We start from the raw sequence: 21,080 nt of genomic DNA on the forward strand, positions 1-21,080 counted from the left end.
AGACCTTAGCAACTAGATGAGAATTGATTCTGAAAGAAGTTCAGCTCATTAAACAGAGAATATGGAATGAGAAAACGTACAGGCAGAAACCTGGAGGATGTCTGCATCTAAATGTTTAGAGAGAGGTGAAGACTAGGAATCAGGAGTAGAACCAGATAGTAAGGCAGAAAACCAAACAGGACAGGGTCACAGAAGCCAAAGGAATTTCTTCTAAGAAAGAAGAAATGCTCAACTCTATTAGATACTAGTCAGAGATAAAGTAAAAAAATGTCTATCAGATTTACAGTGGGAAAGTAACTGGCAATTTTAGGAAGTACATATTAGTAATATTACTATTGCTATAATAATATAGTAATATTATTACTATAATAATATTCATATTGTTGTTGTTTAGTCCCTCAGTCATGTCTGACTCTTTTGTGACCCCGTGAACCACACTCCACCAGTCTCCTCTGTCCATGGGATTCTCCAGGCAAGAATACCAGAGTGAGCTGCCATTTCCTTCTCCAGGGGATCTTGCTGACCCAGGGATCAAACCTGCGTCTCTTGAATTGGCAGGTGGATTCTTTACCACTGAGCCACTTCAGAATCCCCAATATTAATATTACATAGATAATAATATTACCTATATAACATTAGACTTCTCTTGTGGCTGACAGTTAAGGATCTGCCTGCAATGCAGGAGACCCAGGTTCGATCCCTGGGTCAGGAAGATACCCTGGAGGAAATAGCAACCCACTCCAGTATTCTTGCCTAGAGAATTCCATGGACAGAGGAGCCTGGTGAGCTACAGTCCATGGGGTCACAAAGAGTCAGACATGACTGAGCGACTACACACACATACACACACACATATAATATTAATATAGGTAAAGTGGTAAAGATAGACACCACATCAAAATGATTCAAGAAGTAAACGAATGAATGAGAGAAAATAATTTCTCAAAAGGAACCAAGAAAAAAAAAAGTTGAAGACACAGATAATACTAACAATGTAAAATAAAAGTAATTAGCTTGTATGAAGTACCTCACAATATGAATAAAAACTCATCATATGTGTCCTTTTTTTTATGTAGCGTACTGACCTAAAATCTTCATCAACTCTGTTGAAGCGTGTCTGTTCTTTTGGCAATGCTCCACGGCCAAAAATGGGTTCCAAATATACCCACTTTCTCTGAATGTGGTTTAAATTCTGTAGATACTCATCTAACTCTGCAAGTTTTCTTTCCCAAATTGACACTTTATCTTCAAACCCTTTATAATAAGGAGAATCCTTTAAGGATTGAAGAAGGCATCTATTATCTCCAACTTGATTTACTATATCTTTCCAGTCTTTAATCAGCTTGATGGTTCGACTTTGGCTGTCTTCATAATCAACCAATGTAAATACTGCTCCAACTCCCCACAGATCAAGTTCACGTAAAGCTTCTCTGATTGTAACTTCACCTTGTGCCCGACTATTTAAATCCTATTTAACACAAAATATCCATATTTATTATCTCAACACACAAAATAGGTAAGCTATATCTATTTTATAAGAAGATATATTTTTATTTGACTTTTCACTGTAAAGCAAAAAAAAAAAAAAAAGTAAGTGGATATATTTTAGATGCAATCCAAGAGAATTACTGGCTAAAGTATGAAGGGATGTCTGGTTCACATGGTCAAAATATATACAAAGTTCTGCCTTATGCCTTTTACTTGTAAAAAAATTTAAAACATCCATTGCAAACCAAACCACAAAAATATTTAAATTTTGCAGAACTCAGGAGTTTTTTTGGTAACTTAAGTTCCAACACATCTAAAATGATTAATAATCATCTAGAGTCACCTCCTATAGAAGTCATGCTTTATAATCTTATGATTATCTACATATGTGCCAAGGTAATAGGCAAAGATGAAAACATATGTATTAGACAGAAAAATAAAACAATTTAACATCAAAAGTCCTTTTATGGGCAGAACACAAAACAGAAAGTCTACTACTTACAACATAATTGTGCAAGTTTTACTTTTACCTGAGACCTATGCTAAAACTGATCAGTAAATTGGTTCCTTGTTTAGTTCTCTGTATTTTTGTATCCCTGAGCTTCTATTTATAATATACCCTATGATCTAAAGTGTATTTCATGTAAAATGCTTTGCATGTGTCTGCTGACTTCTGTCTTAAAGACATATATTACTTCAGACTTTTTCTCTCTCTCAAGGAGGGGGTTTATATTGTTTCTATAGCCCCATGTACAGATTCAGATAAACTAATGAAAGAATAAAGGAATAGTGGAACACTGTCACTATTTTGAAGGGAGGAAAGAAATTTAACTTGCTGTTTTAAATAAAATGTAAAGCAAAAATATATGTTAGCAAAGGTCAGATCTATGGGATATTTATAAAATGATTCTTACTTTAAGGTCTGAAGCTTTGGCAACAACTATATCAGCTACTCTAAGCAGATCACCAAATAATAATTTCTCTAAACTAGTCCCCCTGGGAAGGCCAAGAAGACGAAAAAGGTCGAGCCAGTGATCTGGAGAAAGATGTTCCCCTCTCACATATTTCAAGACAGGAATGGCAATCTGTTAAAAAAAAAAAAAAAAAGATATGCATGTATATATATATTAGCAAAATACAAATTACTATTTAATTTTATTACAATTATTACAATTATGTATAAACATTTTAATAACTATATTATCTTACTTAATATAATTAAGATATTAATTAACATATCAACTAATAAAGATATTAACATTTCAATTAATCTTGAAATGTTTAAAAAGAATTGTACAATACTTTTTATTATACATTGATGTGAATACATGCAAATTTCCCTTTGTAACTTGATATATTTTAAAACATGACCTAAAATATTTCTATTTTTATAAATTTAGAAAATGACCTATATCCTAAATATGCTAAGTGACCCACATCCTAATTGCTAAGTTTCAAATACTCCACTTTATAATAAATTTAACCATAAATTTCTTACTTTTAACTTATTTCACATTGAAGCAGAAATATCAGTAACTTTTCTGGTTTACTCTATACTTTGTATTTTTTTGTGTAATGGAATCATTAAAAATAGATAAACTAAAATTACAATTTGGGATTCCCAGGTGACATCACTGCATAATAAAAAGATACATGAACACTGTAAACATCATTTTTAAACAATAGCATAAGTAAAACTATCTTACTTTATATTTGTCAACCTCTGATTGTAATTTCACTGTCATTACTGAATGTTCTTCAACCTTTCTTAATCTGTCATGCCAATTCATCAAAAATTCCTCAAACAGATAGGTCTTAGTCCTGTAAAACAGTAGAAAAATATCTTAAAGTTTACATCCCAAAAAATACTACAAAACTATCAGAATGTAAATATTATTTATGAATCAAACCGAAAAGTAATCCAGTCCTCATTGGCCATTTCTTGAAATCCTTGCTGAAACTCTTCATAAAGAGCCCAAATTTGTGCACAGCTCTCAATATCCTTGGAGATGCTATATGCCAAGGAGAAGTTGGGCTCTTCTAGGCCAAAATGATGGCAATCATCACTGTAGAAACAAGTAGTGAAATATCAGTAGATTTTTACAACAGAAAAACTGTGAAACGTCAGTAAGTTAAGCTAACAATGTAACTGCATTCCCTGTGTGTGTCTTTGTGTGCCTGCATCTGACAGTGGAGGTGGGCAGCAGGAGGCTGTGGCTACTTAACACCAGAATTTTACTCTAAGTACTTATGAATGGGCTCCTCTAAATTCATTAATATGCACTTTTTCCAAAGGAGTCAAAGTAAAATTGGTAATACATCAATATATTTTCTATACATAATATAGATCATATGTAACAAATGTTTAGAATTACACAACTTAGTGGCTAAATCTGAGGCTAGATTAAACAGTATCCATTAACATTCTTCTCCATTGAAAGAATTAGTTTCCAGAATGTAAGACTGTTGTTGTTTAGTTGCTACGTCGTGTTCAACTCTTGCATGGACTGTAGCCCACCCGGCTTCTCTGTTCATGATATTTCCCAGGCAAGAATACTGGAGTGGACAGCCGTTTCCACCTCCAGGTGATCTTCTTGACTCAGAGACTGAACCTACATCTCCAGTACTGACAGGCAGATTCTTGACTCCTGAGTCAACAGAGAATGAAAGATATTCCTCATCTAATTAGTGTAATGTCATTTAATAAGCATGGTACTAAAGCCTCCACTCATCTATGAAGGCAATTAATTTATGGATGCATTTGCCTAAACAGACCAAACATACCAATTTTTATGAACATTTCATATTTTAATTCATTTTTATTGGACTATAGTTGCTTTACAATGTTGTTAGTTTTATTGTACAGCAAAGCGAATCAGCTATATGGATACATGTGTCTCTGCTTTATTGGATTTCCTTCCCATTGTCGTCACAACAGAGCACTGAGTGCAGTTTCCTGAACTGTACTGTATGTTCACTACGAACAAAGCTAGTGGAGGTGATGGAATTCCAGTTGAAGCTATTTCAAATCCTGAAAGATGATGCTGTGAAAGTGCTGCACTCAATATGCCAGCAAAGTTGGAAAATTCAGCAGTGGCCACAGGACTGGAAAAGGTCAGTTTTCATTCCAATCCCTAAGAAAGGTAATGCCAAAGAATGCTCAAACTACCGCAAAATTGCACTCATCTCAGACACTAGCAAAGCAAAGCTCAAAATTCTCCAAGCCAGGCTTCAACAGTACGTGAACCATGAACTTCCAGATGTTCAAACTGAATTTAGAAAAGGCAGAGGAACCAGAGATCAAATTGCCAACATCTACCAGATCATCAAAAATCAAAAAAGTTCCAGAAAAACACACTACTTCTGCTTTATTGACTATGCCAAAGCCTTTGACTGTGTGGATCACAACAAACCGTAGAAAATTCTGAGAGAGATGGGAATAGCAGACCACTTGACCTGCCTCCTGAGAAGTCTGTATGCAGGTCAGGAAGCAACAGTTAGAACTGGAAATGGAACAACAGACTGGTTCCTAATCGGGAAAGGAGTACGTCAAGGCTATGTTTTGTCACCCTGCTTATTTAACTTCTACGCAGAGTACATCATGAGAAATGCTGGGCTGGAGGAGGCACAAGCTGCAATCAAGATTGCAAGTAGATATATCAATAACCCCATGACACCACCCTTACGGCAGAAAGTGAAGAAGAACTAAAGAGCCTCTTGATGAAAGTGAACGAGGAGAGTGAAAAAGTTGGCTTAAAATTCAACATTCAGAAAACTAAGATCATGGCATCTGGTCCCATCACTTCATGGCAAACAGATGGGGAAACAGTGGCTCACTTTATTTTTTGGACTCCAAAATCACTACAGTTGGTGACTGCAGCCGTGAAATTAAGACACTTGCTCCTTGGAAGAAAAGTTATGACCAACCTAGACAGCATATTAAAAAGCAGAGACATGACTTTGCCAACAAGGTCCATGTAGTCAAAACTATGGTTTTTCCAGCAGTCATGTATAAATGTGAGAGTTGGACTATAAAGAAAGCTGAGCACCGAAGAATTGATGCTTTTGAACTGTGGTGTTGCAGAAGACTCTTGAGAGTCCCTTGGACTGCAAGGAGATCCAACCAGTCCATCCTAAAGGAGATCAATCCTGGGTGTTCATTGGAAGGACTGATGCTGAAGCTGAAACTCCAATACTTTGGCCACCTGATGGGAAGAGCTGACTCATTTGAAAAGACCCTGATGCTGGGAAAGATTGAGGGCAGGAGGAGAAGGGGATAACAGAGGATGAGATGGTTGGATGGTATCACCGACTTGATGGACATGAGTTCGAGTAAACTCCGGGAGTTGGTGATGGACAGGGAGGCCTGGCGTGCTGCAGTTCATGGCGTCGCAAAGAGTCGGACACGACTGAGCGACTGAACTGAACTGAGAGCAGATTCTCATTAGTTATCTATTTTATATTTTATAGTATCAGTAGTGTATCTATATAGATCCCAATCTTCCAATTCATCCCAACCTGCACCCTTTCCCTCCTTGGTGTCCACACACTTGTTCTCTACATCTGTGTCTCTAGTTCTGCTTTGCAAATAAAATCTTCTCTACCCTTTTTCTAGATTCCATGCATATGCATTAATATACAATATTTAATGCAATTATTAAACTTAATATTTTATATTTTTATGACATAAAACAATGAATGTTTTTAAGTTTCATCTTTTCACTAGGTTCATTTTCCAGCAGCTCTAAAAGTAATTTTCCACTAATTTTATATATTCCATTTTCAAATACAATGAGATCATATAAAGCAAGTATAATCCAACTCCTTAACTTTTAAATAAATTTAATTTTCTATTATTATTTAATTTGCTATTATTACTTCTATTATTTCTATTTCTAGACCTAACCAGAAACTTGGTTTTGTTTTATTTGCTTTTCTCTTTCCAAATATAATTCAACAACTCCTAAGAAAGCAGTAGCATGCGCACTTAATACTGGTATTTTTAAAATTGCTGAAGCTTATAAAAAGACATCAATATAACAGATACAAGTACATTATTAGCTTAATATATAAACATAAAACTTTTTTCCCAAAATGAGCACTGTCGGATTTAAAGAATAAACATACAGCAGCTTTTTTCTTATGACTTCAAGATCATCAAATTCAGCTTTCTTCTCTTTTATTGACTTTGCACTTTTATCAAGAGTATCTGGCTGGCCTGTTTCAATGACATCATCACGAGGCTTTAATTGGTCCCAACGAGCTTTAAATTTTTCCAGTTCTTGATAATACATCTGAAGACGTGATCTGACGTTTCCTTTCATCACTTCAATCTATAAGTCAACAAAGAATATATAACTCAATGTAAATTTCTACTTTATATTCACATTTTTACTTCCAATATTTTCTATTTAAAGGTCAAAAAACATCAATATCAACTTTTCTAAAGATTATTCTTCATTATTTATTTCAAGTACAATAAATTAACTCAAAAATAAATTAGACACTAAATTTACAATAACAAAAGATATACTGCAAACAGCAACATTACAAAACCATTCATGTGACTAACAGCATCTGTGATAACTATCAACAAAATTAATATGATGAAAAAAGTTACTCAGTGACCTCCAGTTGTTCTACCTGATTATACAGTTGCTTAATAAAGAAGGGCATATCCCAGTCTCCCATGCAGGTAACTGCCAGAAGACTAAGTTCTGGTCAACAGGATACGAGCACAATAGATGTGCACGGCTTCCAGACTGTTCTCTTAAAACACACCACACACAGTAGGTAAACAAACGATTCATAAGAAAGTCTGATAGTACTGTCACATATATTCTTGGTACGGTAGAAAGTGAAGATAAACTATGTGACATGATCATCATTTATACTAAGTATCTTATTATATAGAAGTGCTGAGGGAGATCAATTCCATCAGCAATATAAAGTTCTTATAAAAGTGAGCTATAATGTAATAAAGAAGAAATTGTAAATGAGGAAAAAACTGTTCTCATTTTAACAAAATGACTAAAAGCTTCTTACCTGGTCTCTAATCATAAGTTGGTGACTTTCCATCATCAACTCAAATTTATCCCACTTAGCTTTCAGATTACTAATTTTTTCTAAACCTCCACCTGCCACAGTCCGTAAAAGTCTGTTTTTATCTTCAGCCTCTTGAAATAAGGGCAAAATCTAAAAGTTAAAAAATAATATGTCAAAAACAACATACTTTATCAAATTTATTAAGATTCCATTTATATAAAGTTATTTTATAGTTTGCTTTTTAAATTAGGATTTTTGCTTTTATATAATTTGCTAAATTTCTAGATACAAAGTTTCTAATATATATTACATGCAAACTCAACTAAAGCACTCAAACATCAGTTAAAAAGGATAATAAAAGTGGTAATATGAAACTAAGTTAAATCATGATTATAGAAAGACAATACTATACCTGTTCAAAGTAACATTCTTATTATACAGGTTCCACTCATAAGAAAATGCTGGAGACTTCTATGGCTTGCAATTAACTATCTTTTTTGTCTGGCTATTGATTGTGAAATCTGAGAAACACCTTTCACTGTTGTGATTATGTAGCAATTACCCACTTAATACCATTGTATCATGATTGGTCAACAAACAGAAAAATTATAGAATTCTGTATCACCAAAACTACCATTTAATAGAAAAACCTGTAATCACTTTTTACAATCCAGATGCATATCAGAATTATCTTGAAATTTTTTGAAAACGCAAATGCTCAGGTATTGCTTTTTTTTCTCCAAAGTTCCAGATATGTTTCTATTGAGCAGTCATGTTCAAAAGCAACTGGACTATATGATGATCTTTTACCTTTATCTAGCTTGTTTCACTTTTACTATTTCATATTCAGTGCTACCATTTCATCTAGTTTATGTTCTCCATTTTCTGTTGCAACAAGCAACAAAGGTTTACTGTATAGCACAGGGACCTACAGTCAATATCTTGTAATAACCTATAATGGAAAGTAATCTGAAAAATAATATATGCATATAAATGAATCACCTTGCCGTGGACCTGAAACACTGTACTATACTTTAATAATATATATATATATGAAGAAAAAAATGAAAGAAAGAAAGAAAACTGAAGAAGAGTCAGAATAAAGCTCCTATATTTAGCTTCTACCTGAAATGCCCTGAGTTGTATATAATGAGCAGTCCATTAAACAGTCCAGGTGTAGGTCAACAAACTGCTCAAATTGCTTCCAGGTCTTTTAAAGCACCATAAAACAATAGTGTCCTATAATTTATAACTGTACTTTTGCTACTCATCAAAGCAGTAAAATCCATTGAAAAATATTTTAAAATCACTATGCTTACATAACAGACAACAACAACAAAAAATCAAATATATCTCAATGGGCAATTTGCAATTCCTGGGCAGGATCAGTTTCACCTGAGAAACAATTAACCAAGAACCCATGTTGTACTAGGAACATCAGTGAGAGAGAAGACAGAAAGGGAAAGCTGCATCCGACTCTTTGTGACCCCATGGACTGTACAGTCCATGGAATTCTCCAGGCCAGAATACTGGAGTGGGTAGCCTTTCCCTCCTCCAGGGGATCTTCCCAACCCAGGAATCGAACCTGGGTCTCCTGCATTGCAGGCGGATCCTTTACCAACTGAGCTATCAGTGAAGCCGTAAAGAGAAAACAGAGCAGGATTCTCATTTCTAGTGTGAGAAGAACTTAGCCTGTAAAGACATGACAAGTTTCCAAGTGTGCACCATGCATGCAAGTGCGCCAAGTTGCCTCAGTCACGTCCAGCCCTTTGCAACCCCATGGACTGTAGCCTGCCAGGTTCCTTTCTCCATGGGATCCTCCAGGCAAGAATACTGGAGTGGGTTGCCAATTCACACTCCACGGGATCTTCCCAACCCTGGGATCAAACCCATATCTGTCTCCTGCACTGGTTGGCAGGAGGGTTCTTTACCATTAGTGCCACCTGTAAGCCCGTTTCCAAGTCTATCTGCATGCAAAGCTACTTATCTACACATCAACAGAGATACATATCAAAACACAATTCTGTAACACCTTGCCGCTGAAAACCCAGCAGTGACTCCTCAGTGTCCATAGAATCATGCGGCCCACACGACCTGGATTCTGCCCAGCTCTTTATTCCGTGTCGTGCCCCACCCTGCCTCACCTGCTGTTCCCAACAGACATCTATTTCCCTTAGTTTTTGTGATGATATGCCTCATGTCTTTCACCCCACATCATTATCAATCTCCTTTGCTGCCTCCATCTATACTTGAACTCTAAATTTTGAAATGCTCAAACCCGATTGTATAACCTCGACAGTTTGTCAATCAGATGAGCTAGTTCAATTCTATGGCTTTAAACATCATGAATATTAAAATGATTTCCAAATGTATATCTCTAATCTTCACCTTGACTCTAAATTCCAAATTCCTCGCTCTATATGACATGTCAATCCCTGCTACCTCCAATCCCCAAACTCCTCTCTCTAGTCATCCTCATCTCAGTAAATGGTACCATTAGCTTCCTAGCTGCTCAAGCCAGAAACCTAAGAGACATGTTTATTTCTTTTCCTCTAATCCCCTGTATACTCCTAATGTAGCAGAAGACCTTGGTTCTAACTCTAAAATGCATCATCAGATTCTCTGGTTCTCTCCATCTCCTCTGCTATTCCACGGTACAAGCTTGGCTCATCTTTTGTATACCAGCTGGAGTATACTACTAACTCTCTGCTACTATTGTCTCCCTCCAATCCATTCTCCACGAAGCAGCCAGCGTAATCACTTCAAAGCGCAATCCACATTTATCTCTTCCCTGCTTAAATGCCTCTAAAATTTTTCTATTACTCTCAGAAAAGAACTCGAACTCCTTATGATTGTCTGAAAGTCCCTTCATAATCTGGCCCTTGCCTACCTCTCCAATTTCACTCAAACCACTTTCCTTGAATAATATGGCTTTCTGGATAACTTAAGTTTCTTGACAATATTTACACCTATCTCACTTCCTTAAGGAAGGTCCTCTGCCTTACGATCTTTGTATCCACTGTTCCATCTGCCCTCTAAATCTCGGAACGGTTGCCTCCTTACCCTGCAGGTCCCAGTGCAAACAGATGTCATCTGTCTGATACGGTCTCCAGGATCACCACCCTAAGAAACACCCCACAGTTGGGCATGTTCATCCTCTTACTAATTTAGCTCCTCATGCTCCTTTCTTCCTCTCCGTCTCTATCTCTGACTCTCTCACACATACACACAACACACACTTACACACGAATGCAGATTTCAGTAACACAGGGCATGTTCATACTTGCAACCACAATGCCTAGCCTGGAATATATCAGGTGATCTGTAGTCAGTTCAGTTCAGTCACTCAGTCGTGTCCAGCTCTTAGTGACCCCATGACTGCAGCACGCCAGGCCTCCCTGTCCATCGCCAACTCCCAGAGCTTGCTCAGACTCATGTCCATCGAGCCGGTGATGCCCTCCAACCACGTCATTCTCTGTCGTCCCCTTCTCCTCCTGCCTTCAATCTATAATAAGTATTTGTCAAATAAATGCCTCCATGATTAAGCTAACTGCCACAGTTCATAATGCTATTCTTTCTTTAGTTATATCCTTCTACTAGACAACTGCACTATTTTATTTGCCTTTAAACCCTCTTTATACCTTTAAGCCTACCATATAAATGTTTATAATTCATTCTACCATGAAGGTATATTATTTCTCTCACCTCTAATCTCTCTTGCAATTTTCAACCTATCACGTAAAGAGGAACACATAAAAGTTTGTATCTATTTTGAATTATTTCTCCTCTTTCCTCCAAACATAACTAAGATCACCTATAACATGTTCTATAAATTTTGGCTTGTTTATTCTAGGTTCTAGCCTTCTGGATACTGTTTCTATGAATCTTTAACCACCTTTTTATCTTTCTCTCTAACTATGAGCTCTTCCATCATATGTGTGTGTGTGTACTTCTAATTCAGCACTAACTTCATATTTAAGCATCATAAAAGTACAATCTTGGAAGTAACAGCATGAACTATTTAAGTTTAGTCTTATTCTAATAAGGCACATCATAAAAGGTCACAAATAAAAAAATAATAATAAAAAAAATAAAAAAAAAGGTCACAAATACTTCTGAAAACAATATATATTGTGGTTACTATTTCTCTACAACGTAACATCAAGAGTCCAATCATAAGCAGACTAATTTTATAGACTTCTTTATAATATTGTAATTATACAATATTTGCAGTCACATAATATTACATGATTTAATCATTCCAGTACAGTTTAAAAAAAAACAAATTACTTTGTGATTCTTACCTCTGGCTTCCGTTCTTGTAGCTTACTATATTGTAAATTTGCATTGCCTATCTCTTCCACAGACTGGGGCATAATTGTTAAGACTTCCATAGCCTCAGTAACAAATGTGTCAATTTCATGTAAATGAGCTGAAAAGGAAACATTGAAATAGAAAACATGTTATCATCATCAAAAAAATTCAATTATATAATTTCTAAACCAAGTAATGTCAGAAGTAATCACTACATGAAATACAGTAAATCCTAAGTTGTCATTTGTTTTCATAAAGAAAAATTCAAAGTATAGAATAAGCAAAAAAATTTCTTCTCATGAAATTGTAATTGCTTCATATAACATTTAAAAATTTTTAGAAGAAAGTGAAAATGTATTTAATCATTCTTAGTAAGTTTTACTCTAAGTTGGCAACTTTTTCAGTCTTTTAAATAATATGCTAGAATATATTTCAGTTTAAATGAAAAAAGAAACACTGATATTTTGGAAAATAGTACAGGCATTCCTCACTTTATTGTGCTTCACTTTATCGTGCCTTGTAGATACTGCATTTTTTACGAATTGAAGGCCTGTGGCCACCCCGCATGGAGAAGTTTATCAGGGTCATCTTTCCAACAGCATTTGCTTGCTTCATGTGTCTGTCATATCTTGGTAATTCTCCCAATATTTCAAACTTTCTCATATTGTTACATTTGCTATGGTGATCTTTAATCAGTGATCTTTGATGTTACTATTAATTGTTTTAGAGTACCATGAACTACACTCACATAAGACAGTGAACTTAATTGATAAGTGTTGTGTATATTCTGACTGTTACACCTCTCTAATTCCCTCAGACACAAAAATATTAAAATTGGGTCAATTCATGGCCTCTTAAGTGTTCAAGTTAAAGAGTGACACATTGCTCACTTTAAATCAAAAGCTAGAAATGATTAAGTTTAGTGAGGGAGGCATATCTAATGATGAGATAGGCCAAAAACTAGGCCTCTTGCACCAAACAGTTAGCCAAGGAAAAGATCTTAAGGGAAATTAAATGTACTACTCCAGTGACTACACAAATGATAACAACATGAAACAACATTATTGTTGATCCGAAGAAAGTGCTAGTGATGTGGACAGAAGACAAAGCAGCGACAAGCCCCTTATGCCAAAGCCTGATTCACAGTGCGGCCCCGCCCTTCAGCTCCATAAAGGCTGAGGCGAGAGGGCTGCAGAGGAAAAGCTTAAGCCAACACAGGCTGCTTCATGAGATTAAAGAAAGAAGCCATCTCCGTAACATGAAAAGTGCAAGATGAAGCAGCAAGCGCTGATGAGGAGCTGCAGCAAGCTACCCAGATAATCTAGCTAAGATACTTAATGAAGGCCACTCCACTAAACAGCAGACTTTGAAGGTACATGAAGCAGCCTTTGATTAGAAGATATCACCAAGGACTTTCATAGCTAGAGAGGAGAAGTCAGTGCCTGTATTCAAAGCTTCAAAAGACAGGCTGACTCTCTTGTTAGAGGCTAATGTAGCATAAGTTGACACCAATGCTCATTTACCATTCCAAAACTCCTAGTACCCTTCAGAATTATGTTGAATCTATTCTGCCTGTGCTCTTGAAATAGAACAAAGGCTGATCGAAAAAAAAAAAAAAAAAGAAAACCACAAAGGCTGAGCACCTGTTTACAACATAATTTACTGAATATTTTAATCCCATTGCTGAGACGTACTACTCAGAAAAAAAAAGATTGTTTTCAAAATACACCTGCTCATTGACAATGCACCTGGTCACCCATAGCTCTAATGGAAATGTACAACAAGATTCATGTTTTCATGACTGCTGACACAACATCCATTCTGCAGTCCATGGATCAATAAGTAATTTCAACATTCGGGTCTTATTATTTAAGAAATACATTTCATAAGGCTACAGCTGCCACAGACAGTGATTCCTCTGAGGGATCTGAGAAAACTAAACTGAAAATCTTCTGAAAAGGATTCACCATTATAGACGCCATTAAAAACATTCATGATTCATGAGAGGAGGTCAAAATATCAATGTTACCAGGAGTTTGGAAGAAGCTGATTGCAATCCTCCTGGATGATTCTGAGGGATTCAAGCCTTCAGTGGCAGAAGTAACTAAAGATGTGGTTTAAAAAATAGCAAGAGACCTAGAATTAGAGGTGAAGCCTAAAGATGTGAATGAATTGCTGCAATGTCATGATAAAACTTTCACAAATGAGGACTTGCTTCTAATGGATAAGCAGAGAAAGTGGTTACTTGTAATTTTGAGACTCTAGTCCTGCTGAAGATGCTATGAAGATTGCTGAAATGACAACACAGGACTTAGAATATTACATAAACTTAGTCAGTGAAGCAGTGGAGGCTTTGAGGAGACTGACATCAATTCTGAAAGAAGTACTACAGTGGGTAAAATGCTATCAAACAGCACTGAAAGCTACAGAGAAACTGTGCATGAAAGTCAATCAATGCACGTGACTGTTCTTATTCTAAGCAAAGGCCACGGCCACTTCGACCTTCAGCAACACCACCCTGATCAGTCAACAGCCATCAACATCAAGGCAAGACTCTCCACCAGCGAAAAGATCATGACGCACTGAAGACTCATACGATGGCTAGCGTTTCTAACAATGGAGCATTTTTCAGCTGAGGTAAGTATACTTACTGTTTATTTGCACACAATGCTTACTGCACAGTTAACAGACTGCAGTATATGTAAACATAACTTTTATATGCGCTGGAAAACCAAAAAATTCACATGACTCTATCACAATAATCTCTATACTGCGGTGGTCTGGAAATAAACCCACAATATTTCTGAGGCATGCCTGGAGTCCTTTGAAGAGGTAAGGACAAATACCAGAATTAATCCCTTTCTCAGTGAAATATGCAACAAACTGATACTAGCTCACACTGCAAATAATAACAATAATCTTCAATTTTTAGACCTCATAGAGTTTCATATTTTACTAAAATTATCATCTTAAGCTGATTTTTATTTCATACTATTCTCTAGATTATTTTTATTTTAATCATCATTGAGACTCATATTCATAACTAAGAACAATTAACAAGTGTATTTACCCTGGATGGACTTCTTCAAAGAAAGAACAAGCATGTCAAATAACTTCTGGATGAGATCATCAATCACAGTCTTCACAGGGTTACAATTAATATTTAAGCAATCTACCTTGACAGCACTGAAAAATGCCAAAGGACATATTTTGACATGAAAAAGACTAAGTAGAAGAAAAGAGTGTCATTATGATTTTGTGTAATACACCCGAAATAATCACTGTGATCCTTAAGCACATTTAGATTTTATTTAACAAAAATGCCTTACACATACTCATACATAATAGCTTTTCATTAAACAATGGTTTTGTTATAATACTACAGTTTTTAATAATCCAATGTATCATTTTTGAAAAAGTAGCACATTATAAAATACTAAAGTATCAACATGAATATATTCAAATTTTTAAATGTTTTACTTATTATAGTATGTAACATACTTATTTAAAGATTTATAAAATAAATTAATATCCTGGACTCAAAGCACAAACAATGATAGGAGAAATAAAACAAACACAGAAAGTGAAGATAGATTATGAATACACTAAAGCAATAAAACCATTTTAGACCTAATTCACAGAAATGGAATAAACTATTAATTCAGATCTTCAATCATGTGGGCAGAGAACTCTCAGCACTGTTGGTCAGAGTATAAAATCATACAACTTTTGCAAAGGGCAATTTAACAATATTTAACAAATAGTTTTAGAACAGGTATATTCTTTTATCTTAGTAACTTAATTTTTTTAATTTATCCTAAGATTTTCAGACTCCAAGATTTACCTATAGGTATCTTGTCAAGATATTAACTACATAGTCAACAATTAGAAATAAGCTAAATATAGAAATGGCTAAATAAGTTATTATATATCCATATAATTTAAAATTATATTTTTGAGGACCAGGTAACAACATAGCAAAACACTAATGATTAGTGTTAAATAAAAATAACAGGTTATGGTATGATCCAAATTCTGTAAGCAGATGTATGAATATGTCTAAAACATCAAACACTAACAGCGACTGTCATTGTGTTTTTTATATTTTTAAAAACTGTATAAAACAAATTACTATTCTAATAATCAGAAAAAATGCATGTATTTGTAAGAACACTAATTCTTTGCATGGTACTGTGAATGCAAATTATAACACTGACAAATATTATTAGAAGTTGAACCAGACTCGTTCATCTAAGTAAAACCTCGTATTTATCTTAAATTATATAAAGTTTAAAAATATCTGGAGACTGAGCAAAAAGTTATTTAGAAAGGCCCTTTTTTAAAACATAGAACCAGGTGATATTCTTAGAAAGCAAGTTATAAGTGTTAAATACAATTTCATTATAAAAGTACAATTTTCTCTTAAAGTTTTACTTATTTATTTCAGTCACCCATTAACTGGAGAGGTTTAAATGCCAATTCTTAACCATCACACATAAGAGGCAATTTGTCTTATATTAATACAGGAAGTTTTATGACTTTTGAAATTCTGACATAAAATTTCAAAATTTCTAATATTTGATATATGAAAATAGATGATCTTGGTAAACCAAAAGAAATTATACCATATTTTTACTAATGAATTAACACATAAAGTAATATGATTATACCAGAGTAGTACACACTGAATATTGTGGACAAGACTAACGTTCACCTTTTCAATTGAAAATATTAATAACATGCAAATGAGGTTCCATTTAGCCATAGATATAATGGGACAAACATAGATAACCTACCCAAAAAGTATATCCTTACTAGCATATCTGAAATACATCATTAGAATATGGCTTATGTAATCTTATAGCATAGTTCCCAAAAATACCCATAATATAAATATTTGTGCATTTATGTATAATATATGTCCACTCACTTAGATGAATACATGTTAATTTACCAGCAAGAAAAAGAAAAGATGAAATATGGCAAGGAGGACAGGCATTCTTTTTGTTTTGTGCAGCTTTGGCAGGGACGAATAAATAGGAAAGCTGTCTACAGAAAGGGACAGACAGTAGCAACGATCTTCAACAGTCAGGAGACAGCATAGTCATGCCAGATGGGTAAGAAAGCACTCAGAGAGAGCATCCTCAGAGAAGAGGGACACCACAATCGCATTATCTCTTCCTTACTGCAAACCAACAGTAATGACACTATCACTGTCCCAGTCATCCAGACGCCAAGCCTTCAAGTCATCTGTCTCTTCTCCATTCCTCATCCCTTATCTTCCTTCAAACATCCCTGGTGGTCCTGAGGTTAAGCATCTGCCTTGCAATGCAAGAGACATGGATTCGATCCCCGGTCCAGGAACTAAGATGCCACAGATGGCAGAGTAACTAAGCTTCTATGCTTCTATGAAGACCCTGCATGCTGCAACTAAGACCTCACGCTGTCAAATAATAGACTGTAAAAGTAATAATAAGACCTCTTGTGAAAGGCGCTCAGTCGTGTCCGAGTGTCCAACTCTGTGATCCCATGGACTATACAGTCCAGGAAATTCTCCAGGCCAGAATATTGGAGAGGACAGCTGTTCCCTCCTCCAGGAAGACCTCTTAATGCCTCAGAATATTGCCTCCTCCTTATTTGGAATACCAACAATGAAATTCAGTTAATTAGTACTAGTCTTCTGGATGAAGACAGGCCAACCTTGCTTCCTCCAGGACCTCTTGACTCCACCACACAACTCATTATTACCAGACTGACATTCCCAATGTATACCTTTGGTACTGACACACTTCTCTTTAGAAACCTTCAACAACTAATCCCTCTAACATAAATAAAGTCCAAATTACCTGTTTTACAATGTAAGACTCTCCCAAATCTATTCTTTATCTGCTACTTTCCAGAAATATTTCTTCTAGTCCCTAGCAAAACATTAACTCTAGTCAAACTGGGTTTCCCTGGTAGTTTAGCTAGTAAAGAATCCACCTGCAATGCAGGAGAACTGGTTTGATCCCTGGGCTGGGAAGATTCCCTTGGAGGACATGGCAACCCACTCCAGTATTCCTGCCTGGAGAATTCCATGAGCAGCGGAGCCTGGCGGGCTGCAGTCCATGGGGTCGCAAAGAGTCGGACACGACTGAGTGACTAACTTTATTTCACTTTTCATCTAGTATTAATAATAACAATTAATAACAACTAGCATTGAGAATTTACCTTCTAATTTATATGCAAATTACTCATTTAATCTTCAAAACACTGTGAGATAAATAACATAGCTGTAACTACCTTAAAGTTGAGGAAACTGAGGTTCACAGACTCTACGTGACTGTCAAAGTCATGCAGCTAGTAAGAACCATCTAACTCCAGAGCCCATGCGCTCAACCCCTGCATGTACTTGACTTTATCATCAAATACGTTTGTCTTATTGAACGACTGGAGAGCAAACAACTTCATCTCAGGAACTGTCTCATCTTTCTACTTTCATAGCACAAAGTTTTGCATACTGGAAATGATCAGCAAATATTTATTGAAAGAATAAATGAATTAATAAAAGTGTTATTACCCTTTATAGGTAATATATGTACAATTCAACAAGGCCCTTCCTTCCCAGAGCTTACTGCATTGAGTGGTCCCACTGATATGAATTTCAGAGAGTAAGGAGGATATTCTGGGTTATGACATTCCCCTCAGAGGGTTTTCTCCACATTTAGGGCACTACCTAGATGTGGCACTTTTTGTGTGCTTCCCGGGGCATTCTGAAAGGCAGAGCAATACAAAATTAAGGTCAAATATCCCCCGGTATGCTCCCACTCGTAGCTTCTTACAGTTCTTAGACTGTGCCCGGGCACATCACACGTTAGATCTGAGAGAAGCCTCTTCCCCAATCTATTCTACCCAACTAGGTCTCAGCCAGCAGAACCTCTAGAACAGGCTTTCTTAGCCTCAGCAATGATCTACTCAGATGACTCTCAAGCATTATAGCGGAGCTCTGGAGAAGGTAGGACAGTGACTTGACTTCAGTACCACTAAGTGAAGAGTGCTCATCTATACCCACGGTAAAAACTGCTACTATGTATAAACATTACTTTAACGTCTTTAACGTCTGTCTTATACCTTGGAAGCCGTTCAACTTCTTTCCCTTTTATTTTCAGTGCTTTAAAATTTTTCTCCCAATCATGTACCGTAGAAAGATGCTTTTCCACTAGAGCTTCCATATCAACTTGCCCAATTACAATCCACTCCTATTTAAATGAAAAACATATTATTTTAAAAATTAGAACTAATAAATGAACATTTAAAAAATTAGAGTTTAAGTATCAGGAACAATAAAAAGAGGCAAAAGAGAAGTTTCAGGTAAATTTCAACTTAAGTTATGTACATATAATCATTACCATAAAGTCTAAAAAATGAACAGGGAAAAAATATATATAAAAATGCAGTAATCATAAAACTTTTTTGAAGAGATTGCAAAAAAACTTTTCTTTACATTCTCAAGTTCGATGTATACAAAGACAAAACCACTTCTACCAAGCCAAGAGCTACTATAGGTTACAAATCTGACATTGTTCAGATTCAATTAATTCCAGAAAAACAAAATGCAGAAGAAGCACTGCAGTGGCAGTTAAGAAATTTACTGAATTCTCAGTCACTCCTCAGTATCAATAAAAAGAGCAATAAATATAATTATAGTTTATTTCTGAAGAGTTAGTATGATGCACCCATATCTCAGTTCGTAAAGAATCCGCATGCAGTGCAAGGAGACCCCAGTCTGATTCCTGGGTCGGGAAGATCTGCTAGAGAAGGGATAGGCTACCCACTCCAGTATTCTTGGGCCTCCTAAGCAGCTCAGTTAAAGAATCCGCCTGCAATGGTTTCGATTTCTGGGTTGGGAAGATCCCCTGGAGAAGGGAATGGCTACCCACTCTAGTATTCTGGCCTGGAGAACTCCATGGACTGTATAGTACACGGGGTTGCAAAGAGTCGAACATACTAAGCGACTTTCACTTTCACATTCCTCTACACAAAAGTAAGAAATTAAATCATCTCAATTTCATTAATGTAGAAGGCTTCCCTCCATGGCATATTCTCAATCCAAAGAATAAAGAAAAGGATATATTTTTCTATATCTTTTCCTGAAAGGAACTAAAAATGACACAAGAGAGTCATATCAAATTTCAAGTTGATATAACATTCAAAAGAAGAAGAGAAAGAAAAATTAGTTTCTCAATCTTCAAACAGTCAAAGAGAAAAAAATTAAGGGTAACTTTTTTCTCATCTGTAGCATAAATCTAGATTTTAACAGAATCCTCAACTTTTGGCCCTCTGGTTTGCATATTTTTATTTTATGCCACACAATATCAACATATGCCACATCAATATGAGTATCAGACATTGAGTTGTACACTTAATACTAATTCGATCAGATGAATATTTTAACAGGACAGACAATTCCATGTCCCATACCTCATGCTGGTGTAAAACAGCTGACAATCTCCTAAACAGATCTTCTGCTTTGCTGAAAATAGTCAGAAATCCACTTGCATTTCTATCAATCATAATAGAAAAAATAGATTCATCTCCTGCTTCACCCACTCCCTTAAACTGATTAGGAATGCTGATGAATCTCTTCATTTCTCTATAATATTTAGCCCGAATTTCTTCAAAAGGAGGCTTGAATTGCAACCGTCCTTGTCTGAAAGCAAATAAATAACCTTAAAACATAAATTTCTGAAAAATTATAGACCGAAAACTAAATTGGGTTTTAAAAATCTTACTTGTATATTAAATCTATATTTATTTCTGGCAGATTCTCATTAAGTGCTTCTAAGCCCATCTGATACTGATGCTCCAGGGCTTTGTACAGTTGATGATTCCAGTGCTGTTTCCACGCATGCATGTCACTTGCTTGAAATCCCTAATAAATTATAGTCACATTTTTTTATTTAACAATTAGGTGGTTGAATGGGTTTTCATTTAATGCTTTTATATAACATTTGGTAAAATTATAAGCAAAAAAAACCCCTCATCTTAAATATCTTAAACAAATATTAATTGCTACTTGTATATCTAAAGTCAAATATGAAAATCTCTAATCTTTATGTCCATAAATAGTATACAAAAAGACCAGCAAAATTTTAAAAATCAAGTTACTAGTAAATGAATTTTATATGTGGACTTTATTTTATGATCCTATAAAAACAACAATAATAATAACAGAAACCATATCTTACAAATTT

At 35.5% G+C, this 21,080-nt stretch overlaps 1 protein-coding gene across 3 annotated transcripts in view; it reads right to left on the reverse strand.

Annotated features, from left to right (window-relative positions):
- Positions 1-21,080, reverse strand: part of DYNC2H1 (dynein cytoplasmic 2 heavy chain 1) — a 388,761-nt gene that overhangs the window by 330,649 nt on the left and 37,032 nt on the right. For all 3 annotated transcript variants that reach the window (XM_043481063.1, XM_043481062.1, XM_043481064.1), the window contains exons 16-26: positions 20,619-20,758; positions 20,308-20,536; positions 18,958-19,085; positions 14,918-15,033; positions 11,838-11,965; positions 7,534-7,683; positions 6,616-6,821; positions 3,399-3,554; positions 3,195-3,309; positions 2,403-2,573; positions 1,086-1,468 (exon numbers count right to left, since the gene is read on the reverse strand). In XM_043481063.1, the coding sequence (XP_043336998.1) occupies positions 1,086-1,468; positions 2,403-2,573; positions 3,195-3,309; positions 3,399-3,554; positions 6,616-6,821; positions 7,534-7,683; positions 11,838-11,965; positions 14,918-15,033; positions 18,958-19,085; positions 20,308-20,536; positions 20,619-20,758 (1,922 nt within the window). The remainder of the gene's footprint in view (positions 1-1,085; positions 1,469-2,402; positions 2,574-3,194; positions 3,310-3,398; positions 3,555-6,615; positions 6,822-7,533; positions 7,684-11,837; positions 11,966-14,917; positions 15,034-18,957; positions 19,086-20,307; positions 20,537-20,618; positions 20,759-21,080) is intronic.

This window comes from Cervus canadensis, chromosome 11 (assembly GCF_019320065.1).
Source record: "Cervus canadensis isolate Bull #8, Minnesota chromosome 11, ASM1932006v1, whole genome shotgun sequence".
Lineage (NCBI taxonomy): Eukaryota > Metazoa > Chordata > Mammalia > Artiodactyla > Cervidae > Cervus > Cervus canadensis.